This window comes from Taeniopygia guttata, chromosome 35 (genome assembly GCF_048771995.1).
Source record: "Taeniopygia guttata chromosome 35, bTaeGut7.mat, whole genome shotgun sequence".
Lineage (NCBI taxonomy): Eukaryota > Metazoa > Chordata > Aves > Passeriformes > Estrildidae > Taeniopygia > Taeniopygia guttata.
Window position 1 is genome coordinate 965,761 of NC_133060.1, and position 20,199 is coordinate 985,959.

General features: G+C 55.3%; 1 protein-coding gene across 2 annotated transcripts; it reads left to right on the forward strand.

The window, feature by feature from the left end:
• Positions 1–107: 107 nt before the first annotated feature.
• Positions 108–19,940, forward strand: ABCF1 (ATP binding cassette subfamily F member 1). Of its 2 annotated transcripts, none has more exons than XM_072921068.1 (25): positions 108–255; positions 888–934; positions 1,830–1,916; positions 2,422–2,566; positions 2,648–2,682; positions 3,258–3,365; positions 3,699–3,770; positions 3,908–4,000; positions 4,777–4,860; positions 5,050–5,175; positions 6,078–6,178; positions 7,064–7,149; positions 8,868–9,007; positions 10,180–10,328; positions 11,343–11,426; positions 12,452–12,576; positions 13,573–13,685; positions 14,602–14,773; positions 15,734–15,808; positions 15,913–15,983; positions 16,925–16,957; positions 17,954–18,122; positions 18,549–18,613; positions 19,190–19,262; positions 19,351–19,940. In XM_072921068.1, the coding sequence occupies exons 1-25, from the start codon at positions 171–173 to the stop codon at positions 19,515–19,517; spliced, it is 2,505 nt and encodes an 834-aa protein (XP_072777169.1). In that variant the 5' UTR covers positions 108–170; the 3' UTR covers positions 19,518–19,940. The 2 variants fall into 2 exon arrangements, with proteins under 2 accessions (XP_072777169.1, XP_072777170.1); XM_072921069.1 differs by having other exon boundaries at positions 2,422–2,561; positions 2,646–2,682; positions 3,908–4,001; positions 4,775–4,860.
• The last annotated feature ends 259 nt before the right edge of the window (positions 19,941–20,199 follow it).

A 20,199-nucleotide genomic window follows, 5' to 3' on the forward strand; every position in this document is an offset into this window, starting at 1 on the left:
GGGCGGGTTTGACCAATAGGAAAACGCGTTACCTCAGGGGTGGGCGGGACAAAAACAGGCTAGCCAATAGCGACAGAGGCGCGTGGGAGGGAGGTGGGGCTGACGGAGGAGCGGACCAATGGGAGGAGGCGGCGCGAGGCGGAAGCGGCACGGCGCGGCGGTGGCGGCGCATGCGCAGTGCGCGGTGCCCGGCCATGCCGAAGGGAGCGCGGCCGGCGGGGGCCAAGCAGGAGGAATGGAGGGGGGGCGAGGAGGGTGAGAGAGACCCGGGGGACCCCAAAACTGAGGGGAGAGACCCCCGGGGTGACCCCAAAACTGAGGGGAGAGACCCCCGGGGGGACCCCAAAACTGAGGGGAGAGACCCCCGGGATTGAGGGGGGAGAGACCCCCGTGAGGGAAACCGGGAATGGGGGGGAGAGACCGCCGGGGGGGACCCCAAAACTGAGGGGAGAGACCCCCGGGATGGGAACCCCAAACTGAGGGGGAGGAGGGTGAGACCCCCGGGAAAGAGGGGGGGAATGAGGGGGAGACCCCCGGGAATGGGGAAGGGGGAAGGAGGGAGAGACCCCCAAGATTTGGGAGGGGGATGAGGGTGAGACCCCCGTGAGGGGAGAGCCCCGGGAATGAGGGAGAGACCCCCGGGATTTTGGGACCGCCCCAGAATTTGGGAACCCCCCAGAATTTGGGCCCCCCTCCCCGTGCTGGCCCCCCCAGCCCCCCTTTCCTTCCCCCCCATTTTTTAACCCAAACCCCCCAATTTTGGGGACTCCCCCCCAATTCGGGCTCTGCTCCTCTCGGACACCCAAACCCCAAATTTTCGGGGGGGTCTCCCCCCAAATTTGGATTTTGGGGCACCCCCAGACCCATTTCCCCCTTTGTCCCCCCAGAGCAACCCCTGAAGAAGGGCCGGAAGGACCGAAAGGGCAAAAAATCCGTGAGTGACCTTTGACCCCTGGCCTTTCACCCCTCCCAAATTCCCGGAGTCCTGAAATTCCCGGGTTTCCCAAAGTTCCTGCTTTTTCCCCCAAAATTCCCAAATATCTCCCCAAAATTCCCAGATTTCCCCACAAAAATCCTGGATTTCATCCTAGAATTCCTGTATTTCTTCCACAACCCCCAAATTTTCCCCAAAATCCTCAGGTTTCTCCCAAAATTCCCAGTTTCTCCCCGAAATTCCTGGATTTCTCAAAAAAATCCTAGATTTCTCCCAAAAATCCTCAAATTTCCCCAAATTCCAGAACTTCTCCCCAAAACTTGCAGATTTCCTGAAATTCTTAAAATTCCCCCAAAATCGCCAAATTTCCGCCCAAAATTCCTGAATTTCTCCCACAATCCCCAAATTTCTCCCCAAGATTCCTGAATTTCTCCCAAAATTCCCGAACTTCCCATGAAACTCCATGATTTCTCCCCAAAATTCCCAAATTTCCACCCGAAATTCCATAATTTTTCCCCAAATCCCCAAATTTTCCCCAAAATCCTCAGGTTTCTCCCAAAATTCCCAGTTTCTCCCCGAAATTCCTGGATTTCTCAAAAAAATCCTAGATTTCTCCCAAAAATCCTCAAATTTCCCCAAATTCCAGAACTTCTCCCCAAAACTCGCAGATTTCCTGAAATTCTCAAATTTCTCCCCAGAATCCCCAAATTTCTCCCCAAAATCCCCAAATTTCTCCCCAGAATCCCAAAATTTCGCTACAAAATTCCTGAATTTCTCCCAAAATTAACAAATTTCCCACGAAATTCCATGATTTCTCCCCAAAATTCCCGAATTCCCGCCCGAAATTCCGGAATTTTTACCCAAATCCCCGAATTTTCCCCCAAAATCCCGTCAGTTTTTCGAGGAGTTGGCCGAGGAGGAGAAGGCGGCGCCGGCCCCGCCCACCCCCGCCCCCGAGAGGGAGGGGCCAGCCCCTGCCCAGGTTAATTATGCTAATTATGCTAATTAGGGTGGTGGGTTATGCTAATTATGTGGGTTGGGGGAGGGGCACAAAGGGGTGTGGCCAAAGGGGAGGAGTTATGGGAAAGGGGGAGGGGCTAAAAGGGGTGTGGGTCCAAAGGGGAGGGGCTAAAGTGGGTGGGGTCAAAGGGGAGGGGCTAAAATGGGTGGGGCCAAAGGGGGTGGAGCTAAAAGGGGAGGGGCTAAAGGGGTGTGGTTCTAAAGTGGGAGGGGCTAAAGAGGGTGGGGTCAAGGGGGCGGAGCTAAATTTGGTGGCGGTAAAGGGGGTGTGGCTAAAATGGGGGTGGGTCCAAAGTGGGTGGGGCTAAATAGGGTGGGGCTAAAGTGGGTGGGGCTAAAGTGGGTGGGGACTAAAAAGGAGGGGCTAAGATGGGCGGAGCCAAACCGAACCTGGATCAAAAGCACAGGACGGTAATTAAGGAGCTAATTAACATCTAATTAGCATAACGGCGGCTAATTGCCCGCAGGGCCCGCGGCGGAAGCGGGAGCGGCGCAAGGAGGGGCGGCGGCCGCGGGGGGCGGAGCCTGAGCCGGAAGAGGCGGAGCTGAGCCGGCGCCTGCAGGCCCTGGCGGCCGCCGCCGACGAGGAGGAGGAGGAGGAGGAGGAGGAAGGTCCGGGACGGGGATTTTGGGGATTTCCGGGGGGTCCTGGGGGGGCGCGACCCCTCCGTGACCCCCAAAATCTGCCCCCAGCTCCGGCGTCGCGGAGAGGAGCGAGGAGGAGGAAGGTGAGGCTGGGGAAATTCAGGGAAATCCGCCTGAAAAATGAGGGGAAATGGTAAAAAATGGGGGGAAATCGGAAAAAATTAGGGGAATGGTTAAAAAAAATGGGAAAAAGGTTTAAAAAATTGGGGATATTCCCAAAAAAATGGCGGGAAATTGCGACAAAATATAGGGGGAAATGATGAGAAATGGGAGAAAATTGAAAAAAAATGGAAAAATTTTTAAAAAGGGGAAAATTTTATATAAAAGGGGGAAGTCCCCCCCAAAAAATTAGGAAGAAAATCTTCCAAAATGGGGAAAATTTAAAAAAATGGGAGGGAAAATACCAAAACATGGAGGAAAATCCCGAGAAATGAGGAAAAGTCCCAAAAATGGGGGAAAAGTCCCAAAAATTGGGGGAAAATCCCTAAAAGAATCGGAAAAAAAAATCCCTAAAACTTCGAGTTTTGAAGGAATATCTTTTAAAAACGGGGGAAAAAATCAAATTAAACTTGGGAATTTTGGGGAGTTTTGGGGTGTGAATGTGGGAGGAGGTGGAATTTGGGGAAAAAGGGATAATTTGGGAATTTCTGGATTTTAGGGTGGGAACGTTTTCGCTGCGCTGAGCCGGGAGCAGAGCGAGGAGGAGGAGGAGGAGGAAAAGGAGGAGGAAAAGGAGAAAAAAACAACCAAGGGCAAAAGCAGCAAGGTGGGGTCACCAGGGGGAAATCCCAAAATTCTGGAAAAAATCCCAGAATTCCTGGGGGAAAACCCCAAAATTCACAGGCAAAATCCCAAAATTCTGGGAAAAAAAAAAATCACAAAATTCCTGGGGAAAAAATTTGAAATTCCTGGAGGAAAAAAACCAAATTCCTGGGAAAAAATAGAAAATTCTTGGGGAAAAATCCCAAAATTCCTGGGGAAAAAAAATACAAAAATTCCTGGGAAAAATCCAAAATTCCTGGGGAAAAAAAGCCCAAAATTCCAGGAAAAAAATCCCAAAATCCCGAAAAAAATCCCCAAAATTTGGGAATTCCCCCAGGAGGAAGAGGAGGCTGAGAAGAGAAAGAAAAAGAAAAATGCCAAGAAGGAAAATCCCAAAGAGAAGCTGCAGGTGCCAAATTTTGTTTGGTTTTTTTTGGTTTTTTTTTTTTTGGGGTTTTTTTTTTTTAATTATTTTTGGGAATTTTTGGGTTTTTTTGAGGGGGAGAAGACCCCAAAATTTTGTTTTTTTTCCCTGTTTTGTGGCAGAACAAGTTCGGGGCCCTGAGGGACGAGGAGGAAGAGGAGGAGGAAGAGGAGGAGGAGGAGGAAGAGGAAGGAGCCCGGAAGGGGAGCGACAACGTCTGTTTGGGTTTGGGAGAAAATTGGGGCATTTTGGGGTCCCTGAGAGAATTTGGGGCAAATTTGAATATTTTGAGGGGATTGTTTGGGATTTTTTGAGGATATTTTAAATATTTTGGGATGGTTTAGGGTATTTTGACATGTTTTTACGGATTATTTGGGGTATTTTTGGGGTTGTTTCAGGAAACTTTGGAATATTTTTGCCTATTTGGGGATATTTTGGGTTATTCTGGGAAATTTTGGGTTATTCTTGGATATTTTGGAATGCTTTGGGATATTTTTATTTTTAGGGATATTTTTAGGGGTATTTTTGGATATTTTTGGGTTTTTTTGATATTTTGGGGTTTTATTGGGGGTATTTTGGGATATTTTGGGTTATTCTGGGAAATTCTGGGTTATTTTGGTGTATTTTGAGATATTTTTGGATGTTTTGTGATATTTTTATTTTTAGAGATATTTTTTGGGGTATTATTGGATATTTTAGGCGTTTTTTTGATATTTTGGGGTTTTATTTGGGATATTTTTGGTTATTCTGGGATATTTTGGGATGTTTTGGGATATTTTTATTTTTAGGGATATTTTTAGTGGTATTTTTGGATATTTTCAGTTTTTTTTTATATTTTTGGGTTATATTTGGGGTATTTTGGGATGTTTTGGGATATTTTTATTTTTAGGGATATTTTTAGGGGTATTTTTGGATATTTTAGGTTTTTTTTGATATTTTTGGGTTTTTTTGGGGTATTTTGGGTGATTTTTGGGCATTTTGGGCTCGGCAGGAGGAGGAGGAGGAGGGGGCGGGGCCGCGGGCGGGGCCGGACGCCCGAGTCAGCAAAAAGGAGAAGAAGAAGATGAAGAAGCAGGTGAGGGGGCGGGGCCTGGGCGTGTCCCTGTGGGCGGGGTCTGGGCGTGTCCCTGTGGGCGGGGCCTGGGCGTGTCCCTGTGGGCGGGGCCTGGGCGTGTCCCTGTGGGCGGGGCCTGGGCGTGTCCCTGTGGGCGGGGCCTAACTGGGTGTGGCTCCCGGGGGCGTGGCCTCACCCCGCCCCGCCCAGGCGGAGTTCCAGCGCCAGGTGGCGTCGCTGCGCGCGGCCGCAGCCTCGGGGGACGGCGACTTCGCCGTGTCGCAGGCGGAGCTGTCCTCGCGCCAGGCCATGCTGGAGAACGCCTCCGACATCAAGGTGGGGGGAACGCACCTGGGGGGCGGGAAACGCACTTGGGGGGGTAAAAAACTCACCTGGGGGGGGTAAAAATCTCACCTGGGGGGGGTAAAAATACACCTGGGGGGCGGGAAAATGCACCTGGGGGGTGGGAAACGCACCTGGGGGGGTAAAAATACACCTGGGGGGGTAAAAATCTCCCCGGGGGGGGTAAAAATACACCTGGGGGGAGAAAAACGCACCTGGGGGGGAGAAAATGCACCTGGGGGGTGGGAAAATACACCTGGGGGGGTAAAAATCTCACCTGGGGGGGTAAAAAATGCACCTGGGGGGTATAAAAATACACCTGGAGGGTTTTAAAAATACACCTGGGGGGGTAAAAAACTCACCTGGGGGGCATAAAAATACATCTGGGGGGGTGTAAAAACTCACCTGGGGGGGTAAAAACTCACCTGGGGGGGGGGGGAAAATCCACCTGGGAAACCTCGAATGCTTTTTCTGTATTTTTTCTCGTTTTTCTCCATCTTATCCCATTTTTTCCCATTTTCCCCCCATGTTTTCCCCCTTTTCACCCATTTTTTCCCTTTTCCTCCCATTTCCCCCTCCCATTTTTTTCTGTTTCCCCCATTTTTCCCATTCCCCCCCATTCCCCCTTGTTTTCCCTGTTTTTCCCCATTTTTCCCATTTCCCCCTGTTTTTTCCCCCTTTTTCCCCATTTTTTCTATTTTCCCCCCTTTTTCCCCATTTTTTCCATTTTCCCTCCCATTTCCCCATTTCCCCCCAATTTTCCCCTGTTCTTTCCCGTTTCCCACCCATTTTTCCCCATTTTTTCCCCATTTTTTCCCGTTTCCCCCCCATTTTTCTCCCATTTCCCCATTCCCTCCCGTTTTTTCCCGTTTCTGGGTTTTTTTGCCCCGTTCCAGCTGGAGAAGTTCAGCATTTCTGCCCACGGGAAGGATCTCTACGTCAACGCCGACCTCTTCATCGTGGCCGGGCGCCGCTACGGCCTGGTGGGGCCCAACGGGTGAGATTGGGGCCAAAAACGGCGATTTTGGGCAATTAACGGCGATTTTGGGCAATTTGGGGTTCGGCCCTACGGCCTCGTGGGGCCCAACGGGTGAGATTGGGGCAAAAACCGGCGATTTTGGGCAATTTGGGGTTCGGCCCTACGGCCTCGTGGGGCCCAACGGGTGAGATTGGGGTGAAAAATGGCGATTTTGGGCAATTAACGGCGATTTTGGGCAATTTGGGGTTCGGCCCTACGGCCTCGTGGGGCCCAATGGGTGAGATTGGGGCGAAAAACGGCAATTTTGGGCAATTTGAGGGTTTTAGAGTTAATTACAGGGATTTTGGGTTTAATTTTGGTAAATCTGGGGATTTTGGGGTTAATTCTGTGGTTTTGGGGGGAAATCCCGAGATTTTGGGTTAATTCTGGGGTTGGGGTTTGGCACTTCGTCCTCGTGGGGCCCAACGGGTGAGAATGGGGCAAAAAACGGTGATTTTGGGCAATTTGGGGGGTTTTGGGGTTATATACAGGGATTTGGGCAATCCGGGGGTTTTGGGGTTAATTAATTCTGGGGGTTTTGGGGTTACTTCTGGGGGAAATCCCGGGATTTTGGGCAATCCGGGGGTTTTAGGGTTAATTCTGGGATTTTGGGGTTAATTCTGGAGGTTTTTGGGGTTATTTCTGGGGGTTTTTGGGGGTAATTCTGGAGTTTTTTGGGGTTATTTCTGGGGGTTTTGGGGGTTATTTCTGGGGGTTTTGGGGGTTATTTCTGGGGGTTTTGGGGGTTATTTCTGGGGGTTTTGGGGGTTATATCTGGGGGGAAACTGCAGGATTTTGGGCAATCCGGGGGTATTAGGGTCAGTTGTGGAGGTTTTGGGGTGAATTTGGGTGATTTTGGGGCAGGAAGGGGAAGACGACGCTGCTGAAGCACATCGCCAACCGCGCCCTGAGCATCCCCCCCAACATCGACGTGCTGCTCTGCGAGCAAGGTGGGCACACCTGGGCACCTGGGCACACCTGGGCACACCTGGGCACACCTGGGCACACCTGGGATACACCTGGGATACACCTGGGATACACCTGGGCACACCTGGGCACACCTGGGATACACCTGGGATACACCTGGGCACACCTGGGATACACCTGGGATACACCTGGGATACACCTGGGCACACCTGGGCACACCTGGGATACACCTGGGATACACCTGGGATACACCTGGGCACACCTGGGCACACCTGGGATACACCTGGGCACACCTGGGCACACCTGGGCACACCTGGGCACACCTGGGATACACCTGAGATACACCTGGGCACACCTGGGCACACCTGGGGGCACCTGGGATACACCTGGGCACACCTGGGGCACCTGGAATACACCTGGGCACACCTGGGCACACCTGGGGCACACCTGGAATACACCTGGGCACACCTGGGATACACCTGAGATACACCTGGGATACACCTGGGCACACCTGGGATACACCTGGGCACACCTGGGCACACCTGGAATACACCTGGGCACACCTGGGATACACCTGGGCACACCTGGGCACACCTGGAATACACCTGGACACACCTGGGATACACCTGGGCACACCTGGGCACACCTGGAATACACCTGGACACACCTGGGATACACCTGGGATACACCTGGGCACACCTGGGATACACCTGAGCACACCTGGGATACACCTGAGCACACCTGGCACACCTGGGATACACCTGGGCACACCTGGGGCACACCTGGGATACACCTGGGCACACCTGGGCACACCTGGGCACACCTGGGCACACCTGGGGTAAACTTTAATGCACCTGGAAGCTCACCTGTCCCAGGGGTGCAAGCCAATGACACCGCTCAGTGTCACCTGTGTGTGTTACCTGTGTGTTACCTGTGTGTTACCTGTCTCACCTGTGTATTTACCTGTCTGTACCTGTCTGTACCTGCACAGAGGTGCACGCAGACGACACGCCCGCGGTGCATGCGGTGCTGCGCGCAGACACACCTGTGTGTGTTACCTGTGTGTGTTACCTGTGTGTGTTACCTGTGTGTGTTACCTGTGTTACCTGTGTGTGTTACCTGTGTGTGTTACCTGTGTGTGTTACCTGTGTGTTACCTGTATATTTACCTGTGTATTTACCTGCACAGAGGTGCATGCAGACGACACACCAGCCGTGCATGCGGTGCTGCGCGCAGACACGCCTGTGTGTGTTACCTGTGTATTTACCTGTGTTACCTGTGTTACCTGTCTCACCTGTCTGTACCTGTATTTACCTGTGTATTTACCTGTGCAGAGGTACACGCAGACGACACACCAGCCGTGCATGCGGTGCTGCGCGCAGACACGCCTGTGTGTGTTACCTGTGTGTGTTACCTGTGTGTGTTACCTGTGTGTTACCTGTGTGTGTTACCTGTGTGTGTTACCTGTGTGTTACCTGTGTGTTACCTGTGTGTTACCTGTCTCACCTGTCTGTACCTGTCTGTACCTGTGTTACCTGCACAGAGGTGCATGCAGACGACACGCCCGCGGTGCATGCGGTGCTGCGCGCAGACACGCCTGTGTGTGTTACCTGTGTGTTACCTGTGTGTGTTACCTGTGTGTGTGTTACCTGTGTGTGTTACCTGTGTGTTACCTGTGTGTTACCTGTGTGTTACCTGTCTCACCTGTCTGTACCTGTCTGTACCTGTGTTACCTGCGCAGAGGTGCATGCAGACGACACGCCAGCCGTGCATGCGGTGCTGCGCGCTGACACGCAGCGCCTGCGGCTGCTGGAGGAGGAGCGGCACCTGCAGCGGCTGCTGGACAGCGGCGACGACAGCGCCGCCCAGAGGCTGGAGAAGGTAACGGCGCACCTGGGCACACCTGGGCGCACCAAAACACACCTGAGATACACCTGGGCATACCTGGGGGCACCTGGGCGCACCTGGGGGCACCAAAACACACCTGGGGGCACCTGGGGGCACCTGGGGGCACACCTGGGGGCACCAAAACACACCTGGGGGACAGCTGGGCCACATGTGGGGCACACCTGAGCACACCTTGGGATACCTGGGATGCACCTGAGGCACACCTGGGGGACCAAAACACACCTGGGGCACACCTGGGCACACCTGGGGGCACTAAAACACACCTGGGGCACACCTGGGATACACCTGGGGCACACCTGGGCTGACCTGGGCACACCTGGGGCACCGAAACACACCTGAAATACACCTGGGGGACACCTGGGCGCAGCTGGGATACACCTGGGTTGACCTGGGCACACTCGGGGGGGTCACCTGGGCACACGTGGGATACACCTGGGCTCACCTGGGGGACACCTGGGCACAGCTGGGGATACCTGGGCATACCTGGGACACACCTGGGGCACACCTGTGGATACCTGGGACACACCTGGGCACAGCTGGGCTCACCCAGGCACATCTGGGGGCACTAAAACACACCTGGGGCACACCTGGGCACACCTGAGGCACACTTGGGCACACCTGGGCACACCTGGGACACACCTGGGGGCACTAAAACACACCTGGGGCACACCTGGGATACACCTGGGCACATCTGGGGGCACTAAAACACACCTGGGACACATCTGGGGGCACTAAAACACACCTGGGGCACACCTGGGATACACCTGGGGCACACCTGGGCACACCTGGGAGATACCCGGGCATACCTGGGACACACCTGGGGACACTAAAACACACTTGGGAGATCCCTGGGACACACCTGTGCTCACCTGGGCTCACCTGGGGCACACCTGGGCACACCTGGGAGATACCTGGGCATACCTGGGACACACCTGGGGACACTAAAACACACCTGGGGATCCCTGGGACACACCTGTGCTCACGTGGGCTCACCTGGGCTCACCTGGGGCACACCTGGGGCACACCTGGGGATACCTGGGACACACCTGGGACACACCTGGGGACAGTAAAACACAGCTGGGAGATCCCTGGGACACACCTATGCTCACCTGTGCTCACCTGTGCTCACCTGGCTCACCTGGCAGGTGTACGAGGAGCTGCGCGCCATCGGCGCCGCCGCGGCCGAGGCCAAAGCGCGGCGGATCCTGGCCGGGCTCGGCTTCACCCCCGAGATGCAGAACCGGGCGACCCGAAAGTTCTCGGGGGGCTGGAGGATGAGGGTGTCCCTCGCCAGGTAAGCACAGCTGGGCTCAGGTGGGCTCAGGTGGGCTCAGGTGAGCTCCAGGTGAGCTCCAGGTGAGCCCCGGGGGGGGTGGCGCCACGGGAACCCGGCCCAGGAAGTTCTCGGGGGAGTGGAGGATGCGCGTGTCCCTGGCCAGGTGAGCTCAGGTGTGCCCCCAGCTGTGCCCCAGGTGTGCCCAGGTGTGCCAGGTGTGTCCTCGGGTGTGTCCCAGGTGTCCCCAGGTGTGTCCCCAGGTGTCCCCAGCTGTGCCCCCAGGTGTGCCCGGGTACCTCCTGATGTAGCCCAGGTGTGCCCCAGGTGCCCACAGGTGTATCCCAGGTGTGCCCAGGTGTGCCCAGGTGCCCCCAGCTGTGCCCCAGGTGTGCCCAGGTGTGCCAGGTGTGTCCTCGGGTGTGCCAGGTGTGCCCCAGGTGTGCCCAGGTGTATCCCAGGTGTGCCCCCAGCTGTGCCCCAGGTGTGCCCAGGTGTCCCCAGGTGCACCCCAGCTGTGCCCCAGGTACCCCCAGGTGTATCCCAGGTGTGCCCAGGTGAGCACCCAGGTGCCCCCAGGTGTATCTCAGCTGTGCCCAGGTGCCCCCAGGTATATCCCAGGTGCCCCCAGGTGTGCCCAGGTGAGTCCCCAGCTGTGCCCAGGTGAGCACCCAGGTGCCCCCAGGTGCCCCCAGGTATATCCCAGGTGTGCCCAGGTATATCCCAGGTGTGCCCAGGTGTATCCCAGGTGTGCCCAGCTGTGCCCAGGTGAGTCCCCAGGTGTGCCCAGGTGTGCCCCAGGTGTGCCCCCAGGTGCCCCCAGCTGTGCCCAGGTGTATCCCAGGTACCCCCCAGGTGTTCCCAGGTGCCCCCAGGTGTGCCCAGGTGTGCCCCCAGGTGCCCCCAGGTGTGCCCAGGTGCCCCCAGGTGTCCCCAGCTGTGCCCCCAGCTGTGCCCAGGTGTATCTCAGGTGTGCCCCAGGTGCCCCCAGGTGTGCCCAGGTGTGCCCAGGTGTACCCCAGGTGTGCCCCCCAGGGCGCTGTTCCTGGAGCCGACGCTGCTGCTGTTGGATGAGCCGACGAATCACCTGGACCTGAACGCCGTCATCTGGCTCAACAAGTGAGGCTTTGGGGCATTTTGGGGAGAATCGCCGCGATTTGGGCATTTTGGGGGATTTCGGGAGGATTTTCCGGGGATTTTGGGGAAAATTCGGGGTTTTTTTGTGAATTTTGGGGGATTTTTGGGGAATTTTTAGGGGATTTTGGGGAATTTTTTTTTTATTATTTTTGATTTTTTGGGGAATTCTGCAGGGATTTTCTGGGATTTTTGGGGGATTCTGAAAGTTTTCGTAATTTTGGGGGTTTTTCAGATTTACGGGACTTCCGGGAAATTTTGGGGACTTCTTTGGGGATTTTTTAGCGGGATCTTGGGGATTTTTTTCGGGGTTTTTTTGAGTTTCTTTTTTTATCTTTTGGGTATTTTTGGGATTTTTTTTTGTGGGATTTTTTGGTGATTTGGAAATGGCTGTTTTTTTCCCCCAAATTTATGGGTTTTTTCCCCAAATTCCTGGCTTTTCCCCCAAAACTCCCATTTTCCCCCCAAACTCCCATTTCCCCCCCAAAACTCCCATTTTTTCCTCCCGGATCCCATTTTTTCCCCCAAAACTCCCATTTTTTCCTCCCGGATCCCATTTTTTCCCCCAAAACTCCTGTTTTTTCCCCCAAAACTCCCATTTTTTACCCAAAACTCCCTTTTTATTACCCAAAACTCCCATTTCCCCCCAAAACTCCCATTTTTTCCCCCCAAATCCCATTTCCCCCCCAAAACTCCCATTTTTTCCCCCAAAACTCCCATTTTTTCCCCCCAAATTCCATTTTTTTTCCCCCCAAATTCCATTTTTTCCCCCCAAAACTCCCGCTTTTCCCCCAAAACTCCCATTTTTTACCCAAAACTCCCATTTTTTACCCAAAACTCCCATTTTTACCCAAAACTGTCGTTTTTCCCCCAAAACTCCCGTTTTTACCCAAAACTCCCGTTTTCCCCCCAAAACTCCCATTTTTTCCCCAAAACTCCCGTTTTTCCCCCAAAACTCCCATTTTTTACCCAAAACTCCCGTTTTTCCACCAAAACTCCCGTTTTCCCAGCTACCTGCAGGGCTGGAAGAAGACGCTGCTGGTGGTGTCCCACGACCAGGGATTCCTGGACGACGTCTGCACCGACATCATCCACCTGGACTCGCAGCGCCTGCACTACTACCGGGGCAACTACAGTGAGATCTGGGGCAAAAAACGGGGATTTTGGGAAAAAACTGGGAAAACGGGGAAAAAATGGGAAAAACGGCAAAAAAATGGGAAAAAATGGGGAAAAAATGGGGAAATGGGAGCGGAGCCACCTGGACACTCAGCGCCTGCACTGCTACAAAGAGAACTACAGGGAGATTTGGGGTGAAAAATCAGAAATTGGGGAAAAAACGGGGAAAAAAAGAGAAAAAATGGCAAAAAATGGGTAAAATATGGAGAAAAAATGGAAAAAAATGGGGAAAAAATGGGGAAATGGGAGCGGAGCCACCTGGACTCTCAGCGCCTGCACTGCTACAGAGGGAACTACAGCGAGATTTGGGGTGAAAAATGGGAAATTTGGGAAAAAACAGGGAAAAAAAGAGAAAAAATGGCAAAAAATGGGTGAAATATGGGGGAAAATGGTAAAAAAACGGGGCAGAAATGGGGAAAAAATGGGGAAATGGGAGCGGAGCCACCTGGACTCTCAGCGCCTGCACTGCTACAGAGGGAACTACAGCGAGATTTGGGGAAAAAAACAGGAAAAATGGGAAAAAACGGGGCGGAAAAAGGGAAAAAACAGGGAAAAACCAGGAAAAAATGGGGAATGGAAGGACAAAAAGGGGCTGGAAATTGGGAAAATTGGGAAAAAAGTGACTGGGGGGAGAATGATGGGGAAAGGGAATTGGGAGAAATGAGGGAACATTTGGAAAAATGGGAATGGAAGGGAAAAATTGGGAATGAAGGAGAAAAAAAGACGGGGAATGAAAGGAAAAATTTGGTATAAAGGAGGAAAAAAAATCAGGGAATAAAAAGAAAAATAGGGAATAAATGAGAGAGGAAATGGGGAATGGAAGAGGGAAATTGGGAATATTAGGATCAAACAAAAAAAAAGATAAAAGAAGGGGATTGGGGGGGTGTGGAACAGCCCCAAATTCCTGGAAATTCCCAAAAATTCCCGGAAATTCCCGGAAATTCCCGGATTTCAGTGACCTTCAAGAAGATGTACCAGCAGAAGCAGAAGGAGCTGATGAAGCAGTTCGAGAAGCAGGAGAAGAAACTGCGGGACCTCAAAGCCGGCGGGAAATCCACCAAGCAGGCGGTGAGGGCCCCAAAAGTCCCAAAAAAAACCCAAAATCCCCGGAATTCCGGGCGGGGAATCGAGAGGGAAAACTCCAGGGGTTTCACCCCAAAATCCCTGGGACTTCACCCCAAAATCCCCAGGGTTTGAGCCCCAAAATCCCTGGGATTTCACCCCAAAATCCCTGGAGTTTCACCCCAAAATCCCCAGGGTTTGAGCCCCAAAATCCCCAGGGTTTCACCCCAAAATCCCCGGGGTTTCACCCCAAAATCCCCCAAAACTCCCAAAATGCCCAAATTCCCCAGGGGAAGCAGACAAAGGAGGCTCTGACGCCCCTCAAACCCCCCAAAATCCCCAAATTTTCCTGAATTTCCCCGGATTTCCCAGGAGAAGCACACAAAGGAGGCTCTGACGCCCCCCAAACCCCCCCAAAAACCCCAAATTTTCCCGAATTTCCCTGAATTTTCCAAGAGAAGCACACAAATGAAGTGCTGACGCCCCTCAAAACCCCCCAAAATCCCCAAATTTTCCCAAATTTTCCCGGATTTCCCAGGAGAAGCAGATGAAGGAGGCGCTGAAATGCCCCAAAATCCCCAAATTTTCCCGAATTTTCCAGGAGAAGCAGACAAAGAAGGCTCTGACACCCCTCAAACTCCCCCAAAAACCCCAAATTTTCCCGAATTTCCCCGGATTTTCCAGGAGAAGCACACAAAGGAGGCTCTGACGCCCCCCAAAACCCCCCAAAATCCCCAAATTTTCCCAAATTTTCCAGGAGAAGCAGACAAAGAAGGCTCTGACACCCCTCAAACTCCCCCAAAATCCCCAAATTTTCCGGAATTTCCCCGGATTTCCCAGGAGAAGCAGACGAAGGAGGCTCTGACGCCCCCCAAACCCCCCCTAAACCCCAAATTTTCCCGAATTTCCCCGGATTTCGCAGGAGAAGCAGACGAAGGAGGCGCTGACCCGCAAGCAGCAGAAGTGCCGCCGCCGGGCGCCCTCCGAGGCCGCGGCCGAAGCTCCGGAGCTGCTCCGGCGGCCCCGCGAATATTCCGTGCGCTTCACCTTCCCCAACCCGCCCCCGCTGAGCCCCCCCATCCTCGGCCTGCACGGTCAGCCCCCACTTTGGGGGATTTGGGGGGATTTGTGGGGGTTTGGGAGGGTTTTGGGGGATTTTGGGGGGATTTCAGTTGGCTTTGGGGGGGTTTCAGGGGGATTTTGGGAAGTTTGGGGGAGATTTGGGGGGATTTAAGGGGGATTTTGTGGAGTTTGGGGGGATTTTGGGGGAGATTTGGGGGGATTTTGGGGGGTTTGGGGGAGATTTGGGGGGATTTCAGAGGGATTTTGTGGGGTTTGGAAGGATTTTAGGGCGGTTTGGGGGAGATTTGGGAGGATTTCAGAGAAATTTTGGGCAGTTTGGGGGGATTTGAGGGGAGATTTGGGGGTATTTCAGGGGGATTTTGGGAGATTTGGGGGGATTTCAGTTGGCTTTGGGGGGGTTTCAGGGGGATTTTGGGAGGTTTGCGGGGAGATTTGGGGGGGATTTAGGAGAAATTTTTGGCAGTTTTTGGGGGGGATTTTGGGGGATTTGGGGGAGATTTGGGGGGATTTCAGAGGGATTTTGGGGGGTTTGGAAGGATTTTGGGGGTGTTTGGGGGAGATTTGGGATTTCAGGGGGATTTTGGGGGATTTCAGGGGATTCCAGGGTGGATTTTGGGGGGATTTATGGGGGCTGTGGGAGGTTTTGGGGGTTTGGGGGAGATTTTGGGGGGCTTAGGGGGATTTCAGAGGGGTTTTGGGGGAGTTTGGATGTGATTTTGAGGGGATTTCAGGCGGTTTTGGGGGGATTTCAGAGGGGTTTGGGGGGCTTTGGGGCAGATTTTCTGGGATTTCAGGGGGGTTTTGAGACCTTCAGGTTGAATTCTGGGCTCTTTTTGCCCCCTCAAAATCCCGAATTTCTCCCCCAAAATCCCAAATTTCCCTACAAAACCCCAAATTTCCCCCCAAATCCCAAATTTCCCCCCAAAATCCCGAATTTCCCCCCCAAAATCCCGAATTTCCCCAAAACCCAGGCGTGGATTTCGGCTACGAGGGCCAGGAGCTGCTGTTCCGCAACCTGGACTTCGGCATCGACATGGAATCCCGAGGTGGGAGCCCCGAAATCCCCGCGGTGACCCCAAAATCCCCCCTGGGGGGGGTCAGGGGGACCCCGCCCTGACCGGGGACCCCCCGAATTCCCCCGAATTCCCAGTTTGCATCGTGGGCCCCAACGGGGTCGGGAAGAGCACCCTGCTGCAGCTGCTCACCGGGGCGCTGACGCCGGTACGGGCACCCCGAAACGGGAGAGGGACCCCGAAAATGGGATCGGGGACCCCGAAAATGGGATCGGGGACACCGAAAATGGGTTTGGGGACCCCAAAAACGGGGAGAGGGACCCCGAAAATGGGATTGGGGGGCCTGAAAATGGGATCGGGGACCCCAAAAACGGGGAGAGGGATCCCAAAAACAGGGAGAGGGACCCTGAAAATGGGATTGGGGACCCCAAAAATGGGATTGGGGACCACAAAAACGGGGAGAGGGACCCTGAAAATGGGATTGGGGACCCAAAAATGGGATTGGGGACCCCAAAAACGGGGAGAGGGATCCCAAAAACAGGGAGAGGGACCCTGAAAATGGGATTGGGGACCCCAAAAATGGGAAGAGGGACCCCAAAAACGGGGAGAGGGACCCCAAAAATGGGATTGGGGATCCCAAAAATGGGATTGGGGGGCCTGAAAATGGGAGGGAAAATCTGAATTAGGGGGAGGGAAAAGTCTCCAAAAATGGGGGAGGGAAATACCCAAAAAATGGATCAAAAACGCCCCAAAGTCTTCAAAAATGAGGAGGGAGGGATCCCAAAAATCGGGGGGAAAATACTCCAAAAGTGGGAAGAGAAAAAAATCCCAAAAACTGGGGGGAAAAGCTCAAAACGGGGGAAAGGATTCCCAAAAATAGGGAGGGAAAATCCCCAGAAATAGGAAAGGAAAACCCAAAAATTGGGGGGAAAAACCCGAAATGGGGGAAAGGATTCCCAAAAAAAGGGAGGGAAAATCCCCAGAAATAGGAAAGGAAAACCCAAAAATTGGGGGGAAAAACCCGAAATGGGGGAAAAGATCCCCAAAAAACGAGGGAAAATCCCCGAAAACGGGGAAACAGCCCCAAAACTCGGAGCAGAGCCCAAACTTGGGGATTTTTTAACCCTTTCCCCCCCGGTTCCTCCGCAGCTCCGGGGGCAGATGAGGCGGAACCATCGGCTGGTAAAGGGGGCGGGGCCAGAGGGGCGGGGCCTAAATGGGTGTGGCGTCTATGCAAATAAGGAAGGGGCGGGCCCTAATTGGGTGTGCATCTATGCAAATAAGGAAGGGGTGGGACCTAACTGGGTGTGGTGTCTATGCAAATGAGGAAGGGGTAGGAAATATACGGGTGTGGCATCTATGCAAATGAAGGGGCAGGGCCTAACTGGGTGTGGTGTCTATGCAAATGAAGGGGCAGGGCCTAACTGGGTGTGGTGTCTATGCAAATGAAGGGGCGGGCCCTAATTGGGTGTGGCGTCTATGCAAATAAGGAAGGGGTGGGACCTAACTGGGTGTGGTGTCTATGCAAATAAGGTAGGGGTGGTACCTAAATGGGTGTGGCGTCTATGCAAATGAGGAAGAGGTGGGACATATATGGGTGTGGCATCTATGCAAATGAAGGGGCAGGGCCTAACTAGGTGTGGTGTCTATGCAAATGAGAAAGGGGTGGGAACTAAATGGGTGTGGTGTCTATGCAAATGAGGATGGGGCGGGACATAAATGGGTGTGGAATCTATGCAAATGAAGGGGCAGGGCCTAACTGGGTGTGGTGTCTATGCAAATAAGGTAGGGGTGGGAACTAAATGGGTGTGGTGTCTATGCAAATGAAGGGGTGGGACATATATGGGTGTGGCATCTATGCAAATGAAGGGGTGGGACATAAACGGGTGTGGTGTCTATGCAAATGAAGGGGCAGGGCCTAACTGGGTGTGGTGGCCATGCAAATGAGGAAGGGGTGGGACATATATGGGTGTGATGTATATGCAAATGAGGAAGGGGTGGGACATATATGGGTGTGGCATCTATGCAAATTAATGGGTGGGACCTAAACGGGTGTGGTTGGGGTGTGGCACCACATGCAAACCATGAAGGGGAGTGGCCAATGAGGCGGCGTGGCAGATTTTTGGGGGTGGGCGTGTCCGGTGGGCGTGTCCCTGACCCCGCCCCGCCCCCCTGCAGAAGGTGGGGTTCTTTAACCAGCAGGCGGCCGAGCAGCTGCGGCTGGAGGAGACGGCGGCCGAGTTCCTGCAGCGCAGCTTCAACCTGGCGCACCAGGACGCGCGGCGCTGCCTCGGCCGCTTCGGCCTCGAGGGCCACGCCCACACGCTGCAGATCGCCAAGCTCTCGGGTGGGCGGGGCCGGCACCTGGGGGGCGGGGTGGGCACCTGGGGGGGTGTGGCTGGCACCTGGGGGGCGTGGCTGGCACCTGGGGGGCGTGGATGGCACCTGGGGGGCGTGGCTGGAAACTGTGGGGTGTGGCTGGCACCTGGGAGGGTGTGGCTGGCACCTGGGGGGCGGGGCTGGCACCTGGGAGGGCGTGGCTGGCACCTGAAGGGTGTGGCTGGCACCTGGGGGGCGGGGCTGGCATCTGGGGGGTGTGGCTGGCACCTGGGGGGCGTGGCTGGCACCTGGGGGGGGTGGGTGGCACCTGGGGGGGCGTGGTTGGCACCTGAGGGGAGTGGCTGGCACCTGGGGGGTGTGGCTGGCACCTGGGGGGGCGTGGCTGGCACCTGGGGGGCGTGGCTCCCTGGCGCTGACCCCGCCCCCGCCGCAGGTGGGCAGAAGGCGCGGGTGGTGTTTGCCGAGCTGGCGTGCCGCGAGCCCGACGTGCTGATCCTGGTGAGGGGCGGGGCCCGAAGGGGGCGGGGCCCGAAGGGGGCGGGGCCAGCTGGGACCTCACCTGAGTGACCCTTGACCCCTTCCCAATCCGCTGTTCCTGGCCCTGGGTGGGGTTTGGGTGTGGCCAGGGGGGCGTGGCCACTCTGAGAGGGGCGTGGCCTCCTCAAAGGGGGTGGAGCCAAACGGGAAGGGGCATGGTCTCATTTGGAGGGGTGGAGCCACTCGGGAGGGGCGTGGTCTCACTGGGAGGGCGTGGCCGCTCTGAGAGGGGCGTGGTCTCTCTGGGGGGTGGAGCCACTCTGGAAGGGGCGTGGTTTTTCTGGGAGGGGCGTGGCTCTCCATAAGAGGCGTGGCTCCTCGTTGGGGGCGTGGCTCCCCATGAGGGGCGTGGCTCCCCGTGAGGGGCGTGGCTCCCTGTGAGGGGCGTGTCCTTTTTGTGAGGGGCGTGGCTCTCCACGAGGGGCGTGGCTCCCCGTAAGGGGCGTGGCTCTTTGTAAAGGGGCGTGGCTCTCCATGAGGGGCGTGGCTCTCCCTGAGGGCGCCGTCCCGTCGCTTTTACCGCTCCCGCGGCCGCAGGACGAGCCCACGAATAACCTGGACATCGAGTCCATCGACGCCTTGGCCGACGCCATCAACGAGTACAAAGGAGGTGGGGCGGGGCCGGGCGGGGCCGGGCGGGGCGGGGCGGGGCCGGGACACGGTGGGGACATTACGGTGACACCGCGGTGCCGTCGCAGCGGTGATCGTGGTGAGCCACGACGCGCGGCTGATCACCGAGACCGGCTGCCAGCTGTGGGTGGTGGAGGAGCAGGGCCTGAGCCAGATCGACGGCGACTTCCACGACTACAAGCGCGAGGTGCTGGAGGCCCTGGGAGAGGTGGTGGCGGCCCGGCCCCGCGAGTGACCCCCGCAGTGACCGGAGTGGCCAGAGTGACCCTCAGAATGACCACAGTGACCATTGGAGTGACCAGAGTGACCATCAGAGTGGCTGTGGTCACTGGGGTGACTGTGGTGACCATCGGAGTGACTGCAGTGACCACAGTGACCATTGGAGTGACTGTGGTGACCACACTGGCCGCAGTGACCACTGCAGTGACCACAGTGACCGCAGTGACCATCAGAGTGACCAAACTGGCCGCAGTGACCACTGAAGTGACCACAGTGACCATCAGAGTGGCTGTGGTCACTGGGGTGACCGTGGTGACCTTTGGAGTGACCGCAGTGACCACTGAAGTGACCGCGCTGACCAGCGTGGGGCGCTCTGGTCCCTGCAGTGTCCAGTCGGGGGCGCCGCGGACAAGGGGAGGAATAAACGGTGGTGGTGCAATGGCGGAGTGGGCGTGGTCAGTGTGGGCGTGGTCAGTGTGGGCGTGGCCGGTGTGGGCGTGGTCTGTGTGGGTGTGGTCAGTGTGGGCGTGGTCAGCGTGGGCGTGGTCAGTGTGGGCGTGGCCAGTGTGGGCGTGGTCAGTGCGGCGCCATCCTCGCCCCCTCCCTTTGGGATTTCCGGAGTGACCCGATGACCCCGATGACCCCAGGGTGACCCGATGACCCCAGGGTGACCCCAGGGTGACCCCCGAGTGACCCCG